The 22,152-nt window shown below is 41.3% G+C and overlaps 1 protein-coding gene across 1 annotated transcript in view; it reads left to right on the top strand.

The window, feature by feature from the left end:
- Positions 1 to 2,329: 2,329 nt before the first annotated feature.
- Positions 2,330 to 22,152, top strand: part of LOC149444333 (glutamate carboxypeptidase 2-like) — a gene marked incomplete at its 3' end in the record, with an annotated part of 113,942 nt that continues 94,119 nt past the window's right edge. The window contains exons 1-5 of the mRNA XM_089654650.1: positions 2,330 to 2,523; positions 10,926 to 11,214; positions 16,614 to 16,739; positions 16,819 to 17,002; positions 20,205 to 20,295. Of these exons, the coding sequence (XP_089510776.1) occupies positions 2,330 to 2,523; positions 10,926 to 11,214; positions 16,614 to 16,739; positions 16,819 to 17,002; positions 20,205 to 20,295 (884 nt within the window). The remainder of the gene's footprint in view (positions 2,524 to 10,925; positions 11,215 to 16,613; positions 16,740 to 16,818; positions 17,003 to 20,204; positions 20,296 to 22,152) is intronic.

Genomic DNA, 22,152 nt, shown 5'->3' with positions numbered 1-22,152 from the left:
TTTGCAATTAAAAGCTAAAAATTGGTAAAATTGCTTTAAAACTGCCATGTGTGTGGCCAGCAGTAGGCTAGGAAGCTGCAGGACATTTCACTGATCTCAGATGAAACCATTAGAATATGCAATCTTGGAGATTTCAGTAAACTGCAGTCATGCTTCTTCTGGGTTCTTCCAAAGTCTTTGGTTTACCTGCAGGAAGATCACAGATACAGGTGATTGACAGGTAAACAGTCAGTTATTGCATAGATTTGCCATGATCCTTTATGCATTCCCATTCACATGATCAACTTCTGAAATACAATCTCATAATACACTGGCACTGACCTAACTAGGAAGTCTGTGATGACATTTGTATATATGAGCTTGGCATAATTCAATAGCAAATGACATTGAAGTAATTCCTTGTCCATTTGTTTGCCTTTTCTAACCACAGGGCATACAGCACCTCTGTACCGTTTCCATAACTCATTCTGCTTTGGACACACATTGAGGATCATTCAAGCCAAGTTTATTCTCCTAGAATATCCTGGAAACAAAGACTGCCAATTTTTTGTATGCCCAGTCAGCTGCAACAAAACAAAATCAGCAGTATGTGGCAGGGGCGGACTGACCATTTGGAAACTCGGGCACTGCCCGAGGGCCCGGGGTCAGTAGGGGGTCCCATGAGATGCCCCTGGTACCTTCTTCATAGGCTTTTTTGAGTTTGGGCAAGGACACAGGGGCCCCATGATCCCCTATTGCCCGGGGGCCCCATGAGTTTTCAGTCCGCCCCTGCTCACAGAGCCACGATAGTGTGAACCTAGCCTAACTGAACATTAAAAAAAGGAGCAGACTGATTAGCTTGTCTCTCTGTCACTCTGCTTTCTCCTCCTATCAGCATATTTTTTTTTTAGCACGTGAGCCCTGCAGCTCAGCTGATGCTGCTTCTCCCTCTTCATAGTCTGAGCTTTTCTGTAGAGTAAATTGCAAGAAGATGATGCCAAGTCAAATTCAAGTACTTACACTCATTGCATTAAAAATATACATGTAAGTGTGTTAGTGAGCACAGAGCTGCACTCATTTGAGTCTTTAATTTACCTGCTTAGAGTATAACTTTAACACCGTAGACATTTTAAGTAAATGGCTGTGGATTCCCTTTAAATCTCCAATAACTTTCATGTAAGGAATGAGCAAGATTGATGCCACAGGGGCCACTTGATAATGCTAGTCCTTACTGATTGCCCTGATCTTGCAAGCCTTCCGACACCTCTGACACTCTGACACACTATTTAATTGCGACACCAGCAGCAAGAGGGGGAAGGATAGGCTTGTTGACTTATCAGCTCCCTCCATGCCATTGGCCCCACAACTGGACATGCAGAGAATAGATATAAACACCCTAAAATTAATAACAATGGCCTTTGGAGAGAAAAGGTCCCTTTAACTAGAGATTGAAACTTGAGTCCTTTGTTGTTTAATGTTCCTGATATGGTGGTATCCGCTGTTTTCTGCTAGCAATGGTGGGGCCCATAAGCATTAGTGAATACTGATAATTCAGTGAAGTTAAACAGATAAGCCATGGTACTGCTCAAAGCAAAGCTCTCCTGGTAGGTGTAAAGTTATCTGCATGCAATATCTCTAAAGTGATGACAGAAACAGGTTGGGCATCCCCCCCTCACCAATCCTATGGATAGCATGGTCCCCTAGGAATGAGAGTTCTTGCCCGGCTCTTTTTTGCCTATTTACAGGGAAGTGCAGAGTTACCGCCTGATGGCCTGTCAGAGTGGAGAGCAGAGATGTCCTGATGCTTTCCCGGTGTGGTGATCGGCATCACTGCTTTGCTGAACTGATGTGCAGAGTTCTGTAGAAGTAGGCCATCAATCTGTCTCTGCAGGAGAATGGCGGTCCCCCTGTGTTCAGCTCTGAATCCCATGCCAAGAGAGATACTCTGGTTTCTCTTCAGATCGTATAGATCTTTTGCCTTTGAATCCCATGCCAAGAGAGTGATCCAGTACCTTGCTGCCGAATGTATGTGCTTTCCAAGCATTCTTCTCATTCCCCAGTTTTCTAGTAGTTGTAGTTCAATCAGGACTCAGGAATATAGGATGTATTGGCTCTAAGACTACAGGTCCCAAGATCTTCTGCTGTCAGAAAAACTGAATCCACTCTGCGGATGTGATGTAGCAGTCCCAGTACTGGTTACTAAGGGGGAAAGGGTTAACTATTGTCTCATCTGTAAATGTCCCTTAATGGCATAATGGCACCTGGTTACACACTTTTTACATATATATTATCTTGCCATAGATTATATACTATGACAGACGTCTCTGTCCCATTCTGACTTTAGTTCGTCATGCATCGGATGAAAGTCCTGGGAGTAATCGCTTTGGGCGCGGCTTCTCTGGTGATCGGGATTCTAATTGGACATTTTGCCATTGCGCCAAGGCTACCCACATGGCTTCAGAGAATGAGCACAGATGGAGATCCCAAATACAGCAATCAGCTTCACCAAGAGATCCGTGCAGAGGAAATCCACAAGAACTTACAGTAAGACTAAAGGTTATTTTTTTTTTAAATATCGCACCACTGGCGTTGCTGCAATGTGCGTCATCCTGTGTATGCTCTATTATCTTGAAATTTTACTTGCATAAATTGTACAGTATATACCAAGATCAAAGTCTATACCAGTTATTACACCTATCACAAAGTCTATGCATTTCCATATTACATAATGTTTACCACAATAAGTTCTCTTATTGATTTAAATGAATGTGTATTAATGCCCAGACATCAGATGCTGATTACTGACATCACAGATGTGCCGATGCATTGTTTGTAGCCTATTATTAATCCATCACAAAAATCAAGCTCCTGCTCAGTAATCATTTCATTAGATGTATTTCTATTCATAGATTATTCATCTGTGTTGCAGAGCTCAGTTTATTCATATGCTAATCATAGATTATCTTTGCAAACATAACTGTAACTGGGCACTCCAGAAGTGAGCATTTACATTTGGAATTTTTATTTTGCTGTATGTGCCCCACCAGAGAGATCTTCTGTTTCAGTGACCAGTGTCAGTGGTACAGGAAATGGGGAAATTATCCCTATTGCAGACATTGCAATAAAATAACAGGTTATAACCCTTCCCTGCTCTATCCACAACTGTCACAGATGTCAGACTTGGGGGGGTACCTTGGTAATACAGGGGACACTAGCAGTTGGAAATCACTCATCCTTGAAAATTGACCAGCCCACTAGCCAATTAACTTGAGAATTCCCAAAGTTCCCCCTGGAATGGACTTAGCTGTTTGGCACTGTGCATGTGAGATAATAACCATAGGAAGCAGATACTTATGTCCACGGACTGCAGATACACACATAAGCTGCAACAGTGAAACAATTAGATCACAAGAACACTTGACTAACAGTTTCTGCTCCTGGCCTGGATGAAATACAACAGCAGCAGTAGTTGCTGCATGCAAGGTCATGCAATCCAATTCTGTGTCTACTTCCTGGAAACTTCCCTATTAAATATATCACAGTCCTCCAAATTGGAATTTTTTAACCCAGCTAGTAGGGACAAGATGTACCCTTTATGTTGGTGATAATTACCAAGCAACAGCTATGTACAGATACATACAATGGAGGTAAAGAGCTTCTTACACCAATATTACAGCATCCCTAAGCTGATCATACATGATACAACACAATTGCACAATGTCCATTACATCTACAATCAACTATGTAGTACAAGGGCTTGCCTGATTTGATACAAATTAATTGGATTGTTTAGGTGTAGTTTTGTTAAATCTAAAGAAGGACACTAGGTAGCAGCTATAAACAGCACAGCATGCACAATCTAATATTTAAGCTGTCACCACCTTCAAATTACAGGCTGGTGGGGGACCTTGCTTCTGATACCTCTGGTCAGTACAATCTGCACTTAAAGCTAAACTCTTTAAAAAGTCCTTCCTTGTAAACGGGCTGTGTCCAAGCTGCAAGGTTTAACTACAGCTGTACCTCGGTGTACGAATTTAATGCGTTCTCCGGGACGTTTCGTATTGTGAAAAATTTGTAAACTGAAACATGGTTTCCCCTTAGGAATGCATTGAAAACCAATTAATCCGTTCCGGAGGTCAGAAAAAAGTTAAAAAAAGTTGCTGTCACTCTAGGTCAGTGTATGCTTTTTTTTTCTTCACTATGGCTCAGAGAATCAGCGGTCACTTTGCCCCCAGCTAAAAGAAAGAAAGTTTCCTTTTAGTTTATTTCCCTGAGTTAAAAGAAACAATGTTTCCTTTTAGTTTGTTTTCCAAGATAAAAGAAACAAAGTATCCTTTAGCTCCAGGGAAAGTGACAGCTAATTCTGTGAGCTATAGTGAAAAAAAAAAAAGCCGGCAATTGCATTTAAAAATCGGCACCGATATACACTTCGTATTGTGAAAAAAATTAGTAAACAGTTTGTAAAATGAGGCATTATTTTCAATGGATTTTCATTCGTAAACCGAAAATTACGTTAACCGAGGCGTTCGTGAACCGAAGTACACCTGTACTTGTTTATGTCTAGGGGGACCAGATACACACATTTTACTTTCCTGACTCTCTGTTCCCATACGTTTGCTCGTGTCTAAATTGGTCCTAGTATGTGTATGAATGTGAATTAGGGACCTTAGATTGTACACCCCTTGAGGGTTAGGAACTGATGTGAATGTACAATATATATATTTAAAGCACTGTGTAAATTGATGGCGTTATATAAGTACCTGAAATAAATAAATAAATTAAATAAGTTCCTCCATTCTGCTATATGGGTCCCTGCTTTCTCTTCTTCCCTGAACTCCAGCTGTGTAAGATCCTCTGAAGTCCTCAAGATCAATGCAGGGCACATAGCCCCTAGGGAAAGAACCCCCAGGAACAGTTCACTGCTGGAGTGTAGGAGAGCTTTGCTTTATTATTCAGAATAAAGGAATGTCCATACACACATGCATTTCAGAATTTTGATTAGTATACCAGTCTCTTCCCAATGTCCTATTCATAGCTCTGCCCAGCTGGGCATGCTCCATGATGGTACATTCATTCCCAGGTTTCCACCACTACTCGCATAAGAGAGAAATGTCCAGGCCTCCAAGGCCTTATGCATCCCATTACAGGACACGCAAAAGAAGTTTAGGGAAGACATTACAAATATTTCTCCTGGGAGCTCAACCCTGCAAAGGGCCGTTTAGAACAGCTCTTCAGGAGACTATATCTTAGCTGCTTTGGGGTATCCACCTCCTGGGCTCAGCAGTGTCCATCCTAAATGCAACACACAACAAGGAAGATGTGTACTGCCACAGGACAGAATGCTTCACAAAGGAACTCCGCTCATAGCCCTCTACTCTTCTGGGAGAATCTACATATTGTCTGTGCTGGCCCAGCTACTCCACCTCCTTTCCCAACATAACCATTTGGACAGCAGCTGGGCTACAAGTGAAAGGGAATCTGCTTTGCCTGTTGACGTCACGTCCAAGATGGCACAATCCAGCAGCAGTATCAGGCTTTTTGGATGTCTACACATAGGGAGGCTTTTACAGGTAAATAACATGAATAAAATACACTGAATACACATCTATGGGAAGATGGTTGATGCCATTTATTTTCTGACAACCTGGGCCCCTTAAAAGACAGCTTAATTTTAGTGAAAGTAATTGTGAGGCTGTTTTAGTTGTCTTTTAAAATCCGTTTCACGGTATGATTTGGTGGAATCAATCAGAATTTAAACACTGTGCATCCTTTCGGTTGGTTTTGAAATGTATGTTTACTTTTGAAATGGCATCACTCAGATCAGTTAGCTTGATCTTCCAGTTTTTCAACATTTTTTTTCAAAGATTTATTTCTATCCCACAGGTCTAAATTGCTGAATTAACAAGAAAGGCCCAAGCCCTTCAGTTATGCTGCAATATTATTTATAATACCCATGAATAGACTCGTCCTTATGTTTGACTTTAGATCTGAACAGTAAGATCATTCTTCTTGATTACACAGAAACACAATGGCGTCGAGCTCTTTGGGTAATTAGTTGGATCTCCTCCACCTCCAGTGGAAGCGACCCAACTATTTAGCTGATGAGATACTGTTTAGTGACATTGTAGCTATAACACTACAGTGTATCCTAAATGTCAGCTACCATTGTACCTTCACACTGATGATGATATACTTTCACCTGCCCTAACTATAGGCAAAATCAAAATGGCATTTGTGATGTCGGTTAGAACTAGCGTTAAAGAAGAATTCTGGAAAAAATATTTTTTGCCTATGCACTTTATGGGTTAACTGCTCATTTTTGTCTAGGGGTGAGAAGAGAGGAGATTTACTTACCTAATCCATCGATCCTACCAGCACAAGACTGGTCCCTGACCCTCAACCCCTCCCGGCTTTAGAGTGGACTGTTCCTGACGTCATCATGCCCATAGACCGGCTCTGCATGTGAGGATGGCAGGAACAGTCCACCACTGGACATAGGGGGTTTTCCGGAGGATCGAAGGTGAGTATAGCCTTTCTATGTGTCCCTGGACAAAACAAGCAGTTAACCCATGTAGTGCGGGCACAGACCCACTGCATGGGGAAAATACAAGTTCTACTTTAACAGAGCAGTTTTTGTTTTTCTCAACCTAAGTCCTATTTGAGCATTGTTATATTACCTGTTGATCCTGCCAGTAAATCCTTTATTTTTCTATGCACTTTTTACATGGTGACTTCTGCAGTATAATTGCAAAGCAGAGTTGTCACTGGAATGTTGTAACCAGGGGTGGACTGACCATTTGGAAACTCGGGCACTGCCCGAGGGCCCGGGGTCAGTAGGGGGCCCCATGAGATGCCCCTGGTACCTTTTTCATAGGCTTTTTTGAGTTTGGGCAAGGACACAGGGGCCCATGATCCCCTATTGCCCGGGGGCCCAATGAGTTGTCAGTCCGCCCCTGGTTGTAACCATTGAGTTTTAGATGGCACAGGTTTATGTACAATCAGAAAAACCCCTAGTTCTCCTACCTATCCCCATCCATACAACCAGCTGTGTCACCACCCTTCACCCCACAGAAAGTTAGGGTGGGTGATAGAGCTGATATTACTGAGTTAGCTAAGGAGTGGTCCAGGGAGATATTTACTTAAATGTGAGCTTATACTTTGTGTAAGTAACAAACAACGTAAAACCAAACTGCGAATGACATTTTTGAAGGGTTACAGCAACCGTTTTTTTTTAAACAGGGAGTGTGGCAATAGCAGATCTACTGGCAAGACCAACAAGTAATACAACTATGTAACAAGAGGCTTGGAAAAAACAAACCAACTGTGTAAATGCCTTTGACCCTCTGTATTATGTACTGTATGTAATGTTTGCTTTTGAACATAGTTCCACTTTACTACTTAAACATTTTTCATTGATGTGAGCCTGCATTCCATTTTGAACTTTCAAAAACAAAAGTCCTGCTTAACCACTTCCAGACCGGACACTTTTACCCCCTTCCTGACCAGGGCAATTTTCAGCTTTCAGCGCTATCACGCTTTGAATGACAATTGCGCGGTCATGCAACACTGTACCCAAATGAATTTTTTACCATTTTTTTGAGACAGATAAAGCTGTATTTTGGTGGTATTTATTCACCGCTGGGATTTTTATTTTTTTTGCTATGTAAATGAAAAAGTCCAAAAATTTGGAAAAAAAATGTTTTTTTTACAAAAAAAAAATCCAAATTAGTTTATAACCAAAAATTATAATTTTTAAACATTTTTTTTTTACATTTTTATTTTATTTTTTTATATTATTATTATTATTTTTTTTTTTTACATACTGTCACCCTAGCAGTACAGTGTCACTATGGTGACACTGTACTACTTGTGGGGGGTGATGAAGATTTTTTTTTTTTTTTTTACACATTGCTTTTACACCCATATAGGATGTAAAAGCAATCATTTCTCTTTCTCACTGTGTGCATTCTTGCACTCATTGAGAAGTACTGAGTGAGCTGAGATTGGTCACAGCTTGTCACATGGTACAAGGCTGTTGTGAATAGGCTTGTACCATGTGACCTCTGTGATCATTCACAGATTTCACACGTAGTAAGCAATGATGTCACAAGTGACATCTTGCTTACTACTTTGCATGTGATCACTGATTGGCCAATCAGTGATCACATGATCGGGACCTCGTACAGAGGTCCCGTCCGATGATCGGTGTTTCACTGTGTCCGGAGGACACAGCGGGCACCGGATTGCGGTGCTGCGCGCTCCCAGGGAGTGCGAACAAGCAGGGTGCGGGGAGGCTGTTTATAAACGGCCACCCGACCCTGCACTGCCACCGTCCGGCCGTTTATATGCAACGGCCGGTCGGGAAGTGGTTAAAGTGTTACTAAGCCAACAGCAAAAACTGTCTGTATATGCAGTAAAGCATGCTTATTATACTAACTGTGGAATCTAAGGGGTTACACCTTTGCATTGTGTAAAAAGGCTATTTGATCCTATCTCCTCTGATCCTCCCCTTCTACTGTTCCCAATCCACCTGCTGATAGAACAGAACCTTGGGGGCAAGCTGCACATGCTCTGTTTGGTGTGTGTTGCTAGAGAGTTTGTTTTTTGGGGAGAGGAGAGTGCAAGTGATCAGCACAGGGCCAATAAGTGCTTTTCAGAGAGAGGGGCAGGGGTCCTGCAGCCTCATAGGACAATCAGGGGAGAATGAAAACTCCTTCTACAAGCTTTAACCAGTGCTCTGCTGGATACTGATAGAAGTCACAAGACTGCTCTAACTGCTGATGAGAAAAGGTATTTAGCAGTTTATATTTACTAAAATCATTACATTTCCATGTTCTGTGTACTGTGTGAGATCAGATACAGTAAATGCAGGGTCCTGGGTTTAGTAACTTTAAGAGTATACAATGTAAATGCCTAATATCTTTATTAGCTATAAAAGCCTCTTTTATGCTCACCTCTGATTTAGTTTTACTTTGTTACCTGGACCTGACATCATGGTTAAGGCAGGACATAGATGATACAATTATGAAAATTGCTCGATTTCCCCCACCAACACAGTCAGTGTTGATGGAAGAATCCCTCTCACATGGTTATTTTTGGGGAGTCTTCCCTGACAGCAGAACACAATGGTTAGTGTTGCCAGCTATAGCTGTCATCACTAATCATTTAGGAAAATCCCCACAGGCTGTGCACAACCAGGATGCCTATACAAGGATCAAAATGTGTCCAGTCCCTGCTGAACTGGCCAAGTTGCAACCCATGTATGGCCAGTGGTTTTAAAGGCTCAAGGCATTTTACCTTCATGTATCCATGCATGAAGGTAAAAAAAACCTCCTGTGTGTAGCAGCCCCCCCTAATATTCACCTGAGACTCATCACGATCCAGCAATGTGCATGAGAGCCTTGGCTCTCCAGGTTTTCTCCCTCCTCGTTGGCTGAGACAACAGGGAGAAACCATTGGTTCCCACTGCTGTCAATACCAGCCAGTGAGCCAATGAGGTGAGAAAGGGGGCAGGACCAAGCCATGGTTCTGTGTGTGAATAGACACGCAGAGTGTAGTATTTTCATAATGATATTTAATGAAGGATAATAAAATCAACACAAAAGTAATTAGATATCCTCATACATGTAAGGTGGTATGTGCCAAGATGCTATATCGCAAGCAACAGCAGCGATAGATATTGCAGTCAAAAGCTGCTATGAGCACTAACCAGCTGGTATAAAAATGGTGGCCGCCGGACCTCCGTGATCCGGTGGTGTGCACACCCCTTCTGAAGACGTACGAGTGTACAAAATGCGTCTTGGAGGAGTCTGAACGGCTTGACGTCACGCTGCCGGATCACGGAGGTCTGGCAGCCACCATTTTTATACCAGCTGGTTAGTGCTCATAGCGGCTTTTGGCTGCAATATCTATACATTGCGCAATACCTTTGCACGTCTGGTGAGTGCGCATTTTATACATATCCTGCCTCTCACCGAGTTTGAGAAAGTGATGAATTTGGGAATATTGAAGTCACCCTGAGCTCTTTATATTTATTGTGGACTATTATCTTATGCACGAGTTGTATGGTATACATTCACCAGGACTATTTATATTTTAAGCGCTGCACCTATATTATTTCATATGTCTCTTGGAAGGTTTTATGGTTTCCTTTGTCCTTTTGTCTTTTTATAGCTTTTCAACTACATACATTACACACGGTTGCGCTCCATGTACATGGCAGTGTGTACTTACATGTGTGGTAGTCATGCTAGCTTGCAGCTGAGTGGTCGCGGGTGGTAAAACCATGGCTTGACTGCCTATTTCTAACAGTTTCTACCTCCTCCCTCTCAACTGCCTGTGTTAAAGGATAAGTTCACTTTTTATAAAATAATTTTAGAAAAAAATTATAAATACACATTTTTTTGCAGACAAAAAAAATGCGCATTTATTATTTTTGTCCAAAGGAGCCTGGAAAGCATTGCACTACCGATCAGCAGATCGCTAATGCCATGCAGGTCTCCTGCAGACCTGTCAGAACATCTGTTTGCTGTACTTGATGTACGAGCAAACAGATATTCGGACTGGAAGCTTCAATTAATCATGGTGCCCCACAGCTGCTAAGACTGTCAGGACAGTTCATTCATTCACGACAGACCATGCGTGAATGACGCAGCTGTGTGGGTGGAGTCCCATGCTGTTTTCAAATTTGACAGATAGGGAGACTTCTCTCTGTATTATCTGTCAGAGGGAGGGGGGTGGCAGCGGCGGCTGTGGGAACTAAAAACAGGTGGAACATGCAACATGTTCCCAAAGGTGAACGTATCCTATAAAAAAGCCTAAACCTGGCTGGAAATAAGTAAGAGCCTATCACAAGTCTAGCCTGTATGAAAATGACAATTGCATTTTTCAACTTACAATATCAAGTAGTTATTTTCACAGTAAATACCTGAAATGTGTTTTTCTAGGTTTTTCGCTAGCAAACCTCATATTGCAGGAAGCCACCAAGAAGAAGAAGTGCTAGTCAACTATATGTACAAGACATGGCAATCAAATCTACATGGAGTAAAAATATACAACTATACAGTTCTGCTCTCTTACCCTAATGCAAGTGATCCAAACTACATCGCCATTGTGTCTGCTGATGGTGTGGAAAGTGACCTATCCCAAAAAGTTGAGAAAATACTGAGCCCTGACCAGAATGATTCCACTGTGGTTAACCCTTTCAATGCCTACTCACCATCCGGTGTTATTGTGGTGAGCTATTTAGAAAAACATGTTACTGTTTATGATAAATATATGATGAAAAAAAAACTAATGATGACTTTCTAAGGCTCCATGCACACTAATAATTTTTTTAAGCTCAAAAATTGCTGAATAAAAATGGCTGGTTATAGTTTTTTTTTGTAGCATATTAGTAGTGTTCAGAAGTGTTTAGGAGCATTTAAGTGCATTAGCGTTTTTACAGTACAAGTAGAGGGAAAAAAAACTAGAAAAAGCTCTTAGGAGTATTTTAGTAGTGTATAGCAGCGTTTGGGAGCGTTTAGCCTTTTTTCTACTAGAAAAATGCTCCAAAAAACTCCTGCCCCCCCACATGCTTCCAGGACCTAGCTCATAAACCTGCAGCCACCTGCAGCCTTGGCGTTCCTCTTTTTTCCTCCCATGTGCAGGACTTAGGCATGCTCCTCTACCTGGTTGGACTAAACAGCTGGCTGTCTCTCCATGCGTGTGGGTTTCAGCTGGATGTGGCCCCTGGTTTCAGTTGGATGCGGCCCCTGGTGTACTGGCTAAATGACCCATAATCCAGGGAGCCCTGCTGTCGGTCCTCCGTGCGGCTTTTATCAATGCTAACGGCCTTGTCTGGTGTCCGCTGGGTCCATGTGAAGTGGGCAGCGGTGTCAGCAGAGTCTCCTCTAGGCACGCACACCCATGCAGTGTGGTTACAGTCGGATGGCGGAGGTTGGGTGAGCTAAATTTAAAAATGCTTTGTATCCAAATGAATGCTGCATTGCTGGGTATTGGTGTGCCTTGCTCCCTGCAGCAGCTGTGCATACCCTGTGATCCTCCACAGATTGTACTCTGCATAACGGGTGCACAAAGTAATACTTTGTCTGTTCACACATGGCATTAACAAGTTGGTGGCTTCTCATGTTTGCTTTACTATTGAGCCATAATGTCAACCTCCTCAGAAGACCAGCATTCCCAGAGAAGGTAGTGGAGTCGTCGGTGGATGACTATTGTAGCCAGCTATTGCCTGTTGGAGTATAGGACATCCCATTATATTTGTGCTCTCCATTTTCTCAAACAAAAAAGCAAAACAAGTTAACAATTCCTTTGGACGGTTTGTGTGCATTGCAGAATATTATTGTAATTATGTTGCAGATTCCTACCTTTTTGTTGCTGTTCTTAACAAAACCTTTTCATCATGTTCTGTTCTCTGGCAGGGCAAGGTTTGGTTCATTAACCACTTGGTGACTTTAGGGCTGTGGAAGGAAGCTGCAGTATCGGCATCCCTCTCTCAGTGGTTAACCTTTTAGGGTTTATTACTAAGCAAGCGCTTTTCTACTTCATAAAATTATTATTGGGTTTTTTTTAGCTGCTTTAAGCAGCGGGAAAAATCCTGTGAAAGGATTATTTAGTCTGGCAATGAGCTTTCCCAAGCAAAACCGCACTCTTCAGACTTTTCAAAAAAGAAGATGCAGATGAACATGACTGTGAGATGAACATGAGTGTAAGTGTTACATTCACCCTGTAAAGGGGTTATGTGGTCTAGCAATGAGCAGTCTCATAGCCATCCCAGGAAAAACAGCCTCTTCAGACTCTCCAAAGGGGAAGAGATGGATGAACATAATGGTAGGAATCTTACTTTTTTTAAGCAACCAGAAATGAGGATGATGACACCCAATATGTTGTCACATTCATTAACCACTAGCCTACCGGGTACTTATACGCCCTTCCTGCCCAAGCCAATTTCCATCTTTCAGCGCTGTTTCACTTTCAATGACAATTGCACGGTCATACAACACTGTACCCATATGAAATGTTTATCTTTTTTTTAATCCACTCTCTGTTTTTTATTTTTTCTTAAACAAACCAAAAACCACTGAAATTGTGAAAAAAAACGTTTTTTCTTAGTTTTTGTTATAAAATTTTGTAAATAAGTGATTTTGACACTGATGGACGCTGACAGGTGGCACTGCTGGGGCTACACAGATAGTCAGGGCACACTGATCATCAGTGCTCTGATGATTAGTGTACATGTCCCCTCCGAGGAATGCCGAATCTCCTCTCGAGCTGTCAGGGTGAGAGCTCATGAGGAGAGAAATGCCGATAATCGACATTTCCCTGTTTACATGTGATCAGCTGTGATTGGACACAGCTGATCACATGACCAAGCCAACCTCTTCGGCTCTTTCCGTTGATCGGTGATCCACTGTGTCCAAGGGACACAGCGCACCACCGATCGCCGCGCTGCACGCTCCCGGAGCCGTGCATGCGCGGTTAGAATGGGAGGATGTCATCCCAGAATGAGAGAATCGCCTTGTGCCCGTCATTGTACTATATGGCGGGCTGGAGGTGGTTAAACAAGTGGCCGGTACACTCAAAATAAGTTGTTTCCATTCACCTAGCCATGCCAGGCAAGAAAGCCTTTTCAGGCTCTATGAAATGGAAGATGCAGATGAGCATGACTGTATGTATCCTGCTGGATGTCTTTGCTGAAAAAAATCCAAATACTTGTAAATTAATTGGTTTATGCGAAATTAATTGGTTTATGCGAAAGTTATAGCATCTACAAATGGCGGTATATATACTGAAATTTTTTTTTAATAGTAATGGTGGTGATCAGCGACTTATAGCAGGACTGCAGGACTACAGCAGGCGTTCTGACACTGCGGGGAACTGACTTGGTGTCACTGACATCCCCAGTGACACCAATACAGTGATCAGTGCTAAAAAAAAAAGCACTGACACTGTACTAATGACACTGCGCATGAGGAGGTTAACATCAGGGACGATGAAAGGGTTAACTGTGTGCTGTTTCACTGTAAGCTCTGTGTGTGTGCTTCATTGTAATCACACTGCTTTGGATGGCTGTGCTGTGCACAGCCATCCAAAACAGTGTGCACGAGCTGACAGAAAGGAGAAATGTATTGTTTACATACAGTTCTCCTCCCCATCAGAGATGCTTGGAAATCACTGAGTAATCACCGGCTGGGATCTGGTGATTGACAGCTGTGGCCGCGAATGGTGGCGTGGGTAGGGTGTGCACGCGCCCCCTACCCGAAAATGCAAAATTACGTATATATACGTGATTTTGTGCACCCATGCCTCCCTGTAGCAGTATATCTGCTATAGGGCGGTCAGGAAGCGGTTAAGCAGCCAGTGATAGAGATGATGACACCTAACAGGATGTAACTTTCAATAAACTTATTGTCAATACACTCTAAAGATGTAGTTTCCACTTACCATTTGAAAGGGTCATCTGTTTTTGCAATGAGAAGCTGCCTAAGTCTTCCCAGGTGAGACATCCCTCTTTAGAGTTTCTAAAAAGGACAATGTGGAAAGACATGACTGCATGAATATTGCTTTGTTCAAGCAACCAAGGATAAAGATGATGACACCTAACAGGTTGTCACATGAGGCTAATACACTCAAAAAGAATGTTTGCAATCACACTGTAAAGAGGTTATCTATTCTATCAAGGAGCAGTCTCCTAGCCTTCCAGGCAAACAATCCCCTTCCAAAAGAAGAGCCATATGAGCATGACTATATGAACCCTGCTGGTTCAAGCTGCCAGGGATAAAGAGGTTGACACCTAACAAGTTATCACATTCATTGACCATGTCAATACATTCTAAAGGAGTTGCTTCTACTCACCTTGTGAAGGGCAGACAATGAATTGCCCAGACTTCTGCAAGTCTTTTGAGGACTAATTGGCTTGGTAATTTCTTCCAGAGGTAGACCTGTTCACATCCCCAGTCAACTCCAGGTTGCTGAAGTTCTTTGCCATGGTTCAGCATCCACAAGCAATTGGGGTGGAGGTGCTGATTGCAGAGTGGATCTCCAGGACAGCTTATGCCTTTCTGCATCTCCCTCTGATCCTCAGCTTCCTGCTGAGGCTGTGGCAGGGGAAGGTGATAGGTCTGGTGGTGATACCAGATTGGTCGAGGGGCCTCGATACCCTCTTTTCCTCCTAATGAGTATCAAAAATCCATTCCCTCTGCCGGTAAGATCGGATCTTCCCCAAAGTCCCATTCGTCCAACAACTGATAGGCTCAAACTCATGGCTTGGGTCTTGAGAGGCAGAGGCTATTAGTTCTTGGGTGCTCTGTAAAGGTTGTGGATACTCTTATGAAAGCAAAGAAGAACTGCCCTAACAGTGCCTATAGTAGAAGATGACATAAATTCACAGGATTGCTGCTGATCAAGGTTTTACACTAGGCTTTCAACAAGTCTGTCACATTCTGAAGTTTCTGCAGGCAGGGCTTGATTTAGATTTATGCATAAGTACGCTATGGGCACACATTTCAGCTAACTGTGCCTTCACCAGCATACAGTGGGCATCCAACACTCAATTATATTGTTCTTCAACCTGTAACTTGGTTGAAAGCTACCTAAGGGATTGTTGTTTGTGAAGTGGGATATCCCATTGGACTTGTTTGCTTCAGATGCCTTCAATCAAAGTGGCCCCCTGTGGTACCTCCTGCTGAAAACTGCATTCCTGGTGGCAATTGCATCAACCAGAAGAGTGTCTGTATTTTCAATGCTTTCCTACATCCATCCCGGACTGGGTGTTACTTAGGCTGATGCACACGATCGTGCCTAATTGCCTTCAGAGTCCATTTCACAGAAAAAGTTGTCCTTCCTACATCCTTTTTGGGGAGATCCCAAGAAGGTAGTCCATCAGATGTCGGACAAATTTTAAATGTTAAATCAAGGCGACATCTGGCATCAGCAAGTCGGAGCACTTGTTTGTCATTCCAGGTGGAGCGTGTAATGATTTCACAGCTTCCAACAAGATTATTGCCTCTTGGTTAGTGAAGCTCATCTCCTTGACCTACAAGTTGAAAGGGTTGGCTGTGCCATGGGAATGGCATCACTGACCACTCGAAGGGTCTCGACCTTGTGAGTGGCAGCAGGTTCAGCGTTTCCACTATCACTATCTACAAGGCAGCTATGTGGGCATCAGTATATATTATGTTCATGGCTCATTACTGTATAGAAGAAGTCTTAATGACAGTTGAGCTTGGCAGAGACATCCTGGCTTTTGCTTTTATTCAGAATTGAGGAGTGTGTAGCATTATCCCTCCCCTGTGTGGCTAGTTAGTTCCCAGCTATGCTGACATGGAGCTGACAGGAAATTAGAAAATTGAATGACAGATACTTACCGTAATTTTACTTTCCTGACGAGCTCCATGTCATGGTAAGCATCTGTCATTCAGTTTTCCACTTCATTTAGCTTCTAGGAGCAGAAAAAAATGCTAATATCTTCTAGGAGCTTAAAAACGCTAGTGTACACGTAGTCTGAATGTAACCTACTTAGATGTCAAAATAAAACCTATTAATATTGTAAAAAATAATGTATATTCTTCTCTATTTTACTACATTGCTACATATAAAGAACCAATTTTAATGCAACCGTTTTTTTCTAACAGGGAGATCTAGTATATGTTAATTATGGTACTGTGGAAGATTTTCATTACCTGACGCGCAATCTGTCAATGAATTTAACTGGTACTGTGGCAATTGCTAGATATGGAAAAATATTCAGAGCTGACAAGGTCAGTAAAGTAAAAAAAACTACAATAGTTTTTTGAGCGGTAGAAAATAAATAAATTGTGAAGTTTCAAACTTCTTTAGGTGAGAACTGGAGAGTTGTTTGGCTGTGCTGGGATGATAATATACTCTGATCCAGCCGATTATGCAGTTGGTGACCAGGAACGAGTATACCCAGATGATTGGTGGTTGCCAGGCACAGGAGCTCAGCGAGGAACAGTTTTGAGAGGAGATGGAGATCCGTTAACCCCCTTCTACCCTTCGATTGGTAAGAAGCTTACAGTCCAAATGCTTATTATTTCAATATATTTTTAATGTGAGGATGAAGTTAGAACTACATTCTTTTCATTATAGTCAGTGAAGTAGTGAGTGCACATTTTTATAGCTTTATTTCTGAACAGATTGTACAGAGATGCTCAATCATGTTTGAGTGTTTTTTGGCACAGATGACATTTAAGGTATCTTTGTAAAACCCTGCACTGCCTAATTATCTTGAGAGATGATCAGATCATGTTTAAAGTTGGATGGTGTTTGGCCAGATAAAACCCCCCAAAATATTATATTTGAAGAAGCTATTATTAACCTGCACAAATGCACCACCATGTCTGAATCAGTTTATTGTGATGCTTGTGATTTTCTACAAAACCATGTTATCAGCAACAGTTCTAATTTATCCTAAGAAACCAACAAACAAAGATCTCTCTCAAGGTCCTGCAAACCAATATCTAGAATATGTAGAAGAAAGGAATAGTAAAAAAAAATGTAATTAAAAAATATCACAAAAGGAAAGAAAGGGTGGAAAATGGACTAGCAAAAATCAGCTTTTGAATAAAATCTAATTTAAACTCAACCTAAGCCTCCTTTTTTTCCAAACCAGGGTCTACAAAAATGACATATCAATACCCAGCCATCACACCATCCAAATATAGATTTATTATACATAGCCAAACAACAAACAATATTAAAAAAACCTGAAATCTTTACCACACTGCCCTGTACATTCTATACGACTGTGAATGTCATTGTGATATTTGGACTAAAACTCAGGGAGAATTATAGTTTAGATAGAAGTAAACATAAAACAAATGAGTCAATCTATCACACTCATGACTTTGATATGCTGGTAAAGGAGCCTCCAAGACTCAGAGATCTCCTTTCCATATGAAACCAGACATACACTTATAAATGGTAAATGGTCTTATTAGCCATACAGTCGCAGGCTTGTGTATAGACCACTGGCTTAAAAATCCCAGTTGATGAATGACCTCTCAATAGAATTCCATGTTGTGGTGTTTAAAATACATAGTCCACAAGTTGTTTGGAAGGTGTGGTCCAGAGGAGAGCACAAATAAAAGATTCCACCATGTATTCCATTTAATTTAACACGTTTATATCCTTCCAAGTGCCCTCTCCCTCGCACACCAACATAGCACATCAGATTATTCTTCATACACCGAAGACAACCAACTTGTAAATCAATCCTGAGTTAGAATTCCTTCCCTGGATTAAGGCTGGATTAGGGCTGGTGCAGTAGACTGGTTTTGCCGGTTCCCCTGGCTGTATCAGAGGCAATGCTTGTATTCTAATTTATTCTCCACCATCTGTCTGTTGGGATTCAGCATGTTAGCTTCACAGTTGATAACTATTTAGTTTCCACTGCAGTTCAGATTTTGAGATTGCTAATTTTTTGCCATGGTTGTAAACTTACAATGTTTGAAGTTGTACTGGATTCCATGAAGTTCTCAACCATTAACACATTTAAGAATCAAACCTAGACTTTGCAAATAAATATTTTAACAATAATTCAACCAAAAATGCATTTTCTTGTTCTAGATAGAGTGGAGAGGGGTTAGCACAGGGGTGTACAACCTTTTGACTTTCTTGGGCCACATTGGAAGAAGAGGAATTGTTTTGGACCATACATAAAATACACTAACAATAAAGAGAGCTGATGAGCAGAAACAAATCGGGCAGATCACAAGTTAATGATCACTGATATAGATAATGTACCTATCTGAGTAATAAAACTTCATTTTTGTAAGTAAAGGAGGGCAACATAAAACCATTGAGATTTTTTACACTGTTTTCAATTATCTAACACATCAATATATAATTAGATGTAGTAGCAATTGCAAGGTGCTCATTTAGATAGTTTAGTTCTACTTTCACCCTTTGTGTGCTTCATCCTTGAAAATAGTTACTTACAAACATACAGTAGTTGCTGCCAAACTAATGAAATGAATAGGGCATGATTGAGAAGAATGGGATATTTTTCTTTGTGAAGATAACTTATAAAAAGAGACACATTTTTCTTCTGCTGCTGTAATAAATGCATTTTCACCCGAAAATTACCCCAATAATTAACATTTCTAAGCACCGTAAGTTTATGATTTTGTGGTGGGTAGCATCTATAGCCATCTTGGGCCACATATGGCCCGTGGGTTGGACACCCCTGAGAATCTTTATTAAATTTATTGTCTATCTTGGTTGGGGAGACCTAACCTTACTCTCTGTCCTGGAGGCCACTGACATCAAGAAAGAAAGTGTTGAGAAATGCAAAATATTACATTTGTTACTGAAACAAAATTTTCGAATGAGTGCTCCTGTTTCAGTTAGAACTATGTAATGTGTGATTTATTCTAATTTTGGGGGAATTTATAACAGAGGTTCTGTTCCCTGTCTAGTCTATCTAAAAGTAAATATATGTAATGCTGTACTGCCTATGTATATACTATGACATACACTATATTGCCAAAAGTATTGGGACTCCTGCCTTTACACGCACATGGACTTTAATGGCATCTTAGTCTTAGTTCATAGTGTTCAATATTGAGTTGGCCCACCCTTTGCAGCTATAACAGCTTCAACTTATTTTTTTTTGTTTATACTGTATTGTCTGCTCTTTTTTGGTTTTGCCATGCATTACCATGCCTATATACTTCTGTGACTTTCTGTACCACCCTGTCATATGCTGTTAAAACTACCATTCAGGTTGCTAAAAAAAAAAGAATAAAAAAGTAAATATATGGGATTACAAACTCAGTTTTCATAGTTTAATGCATTTTTTGAGATGATCAACTCTGATGTTGATGAAGTTTTGATATTTTTTTTTTTAGTATTTACAAGAAAAATCTTTGGCACGTTACACATGTGCACCAAGGAACAAAACAGATGTGCTGATATTTGAATGGTTTAGTTAAACAGAGTTAAAAAACCCATTAAGTTTATAACCACTGAAGAATTTTTTTTTTTTTACTATTATGCAGAATTCTGCAAACGCAAAATAAAATGTTTATCAATGATCACCAGAATGAATGTGATTTTTGTCTGTAGTTTTCTATAAAAGTGAATAATTTGCAGAAGTCAACATAACCATGTTCTAGTTACAAATTGTTTCCTCAGCTTGGTCAATGATTGAAGCATTTTATGAGCAGATCATTAGTAAAATCATAATCCAATTAAATTTTTAGGCTCTGCGTTTTACTTGGATGAAAAGGATGTTTCATTACCAAAGATCCCAGTGACTCCACTAGGCTATGATGATGCGGTCAAGTATCTTAGGTAAAACTCATATATCCACGCTATTTATAACTGCCATGTACAATCAAATAGATTCACCTATTTGATAGCTGTTGTTTCAAAGTTATTACATCCCTTTAACAAATAAAGAAAAAACTTTCACAGCACTATCCTAAACTTGTGCACTTGAATAAATAAATACATAATGTAACAGTGCGAGACTCAGTCACTATGAAAATAGCCAGGAAAAAGACACAAAGTTTGCATGTCTGCTTAGTGCAATGCTACAGAGCATAGATTTGGAGTGGAGAAAACTGCTTGTCCAGCTTTTTCTGGATCTGGGTATTGCCGGATGGGGCTCTGTAGTTTGGAGATTCCTAAGAGTCTTGGGCCGGATGGAATATCCAACCCTGTGTCCGGGTGTTGTGGACAACCAGCAGGGTGTGTGCCCAGGTGCACGCAGCCCTTATAACGATGGGCTTGTGAGAGCAGTTAGTGGTGGAGGTGGAGTGCCTGGTGGAGACTACAACCCTTGTGAGGGGGATTCTGGGCCCACGGACTGGGAAAGTCTGGCCAGCTACAAGTCTGGGAGACCAAGAGAGGGTTTGGGAGGCTGAGGAAGCTGCAGAGGCCAGTGAGTCTAATGGGCTGGAGGGAATCCATGAGTCTCTGGAGGAAGGAAGCTGAGGTACAGGGATAACTGTCAAGAGGCCATGTGGGGTCTGAACAACAAGGAGCTGTCACCTAGGCTGAGAGAGCCTGAATAGTCAGTGGTCTGGGAGACCAAGCCAGGCAGAGGTACTGCTAACCAGGGAGCCAGGTGGCTTGGCATTTTCATTGTGTAGTCTGTGAGTGAAGTTAAAACCACCTGTGTGGGAAACCTTGTTTCAAAAGGACTTTTCAGTTACTGTTTAATAAAAGTGGGCTACCAGGCCCTTAATTTTAGTTCCTGTCCGGCATAAACTCACTTAAAAACTCATCTACCGTTACACTTTGCATGTTTATTTTGTTTTAGTCAGAAAGTAGGAGAGGCAAGAAATTGCATGAAAAAAGGTGTGTTATTGGGTGGCATTCAAGCACTCCGATTGAAGTGTATAGGAACCAAAAACACTTGACTTTGCCCCAAAGAAGCTCTTTTACTTTTTCATGTGAATTACAAGTTTCAAGTGACGTGACATTCAGGCATGAATGTATTGGGAATCTTGATGCTGAGCTTGAAGCTGTTCGGGAAACGTGCTTCAAATAACTCATTGTGAATCCTAACATTCTCTTGACTTTCTACTTTGCCCAGTTTGAGACCCATAAAATAGTCATGTTGATACAGGTTTAAATCATATGGGAAGTGATTATGGTAGGTTTGGTCTTCATTCAAGGCTACTCACAAAGAAGAGCAGACCTCCCTGGTGGAAGGTCTTTGTACCTCTAAATATATTGATATTTAGGAATGCCATATACAAATGCTCTGTAGACAGGATTGTAAACCGGGTCCTGATTCACCGCCAGCAAAGGACATGCTGGTTAAGGCACCTCCTACCATCCTCCTGCTAAAGAAATGGGATAGAGCATGCACACACCTGTAACATTGAGAAATTCCCTCTCTTTGGTGAAACATTCTTCAGGCTTTAGGCCCACCTTCAGAAATAAGGAATGTCCACATGTTTAGCCTTTCAATAATTTTACTATAGTAGAAATATACAAATATAATGAACAGTTCTTCACAACACAACTTTCATCTCTGCTCCTAAAGACCCAACATATATATTCCACACATATTCAACATAAACACAGGATACCTCCGTCCCCTCAATTTTCACTGTCCTCACTGCAGGTCCTCCATAAGTGGGTTCTCTAACCGGGACCCTCACAAGCCTACCTCGAAAGGTTCAGTCCCTAACGCCA

This window comes from Staurois parvus, unplaced genomic scaffold (genome assembly GCF_062004578.1).
Source record: "Staurois parvus isolate SC_StPar_1 unplaced genomic scaffold, SC_StPar_1.0 ptg000784l, whole genome shotgun sequence".
Taxonomy (NCBI): domain Eukaryota; kingdom Metazoa; phylum Chordata; class Amphibia; order Anura; family Ranidae; genus Staurois; species Staurois parvus.
Note: the sequence above shows the minus strand (reverse complement) of the source record. Positions and strands in the feature narration are given on the sequence as shown.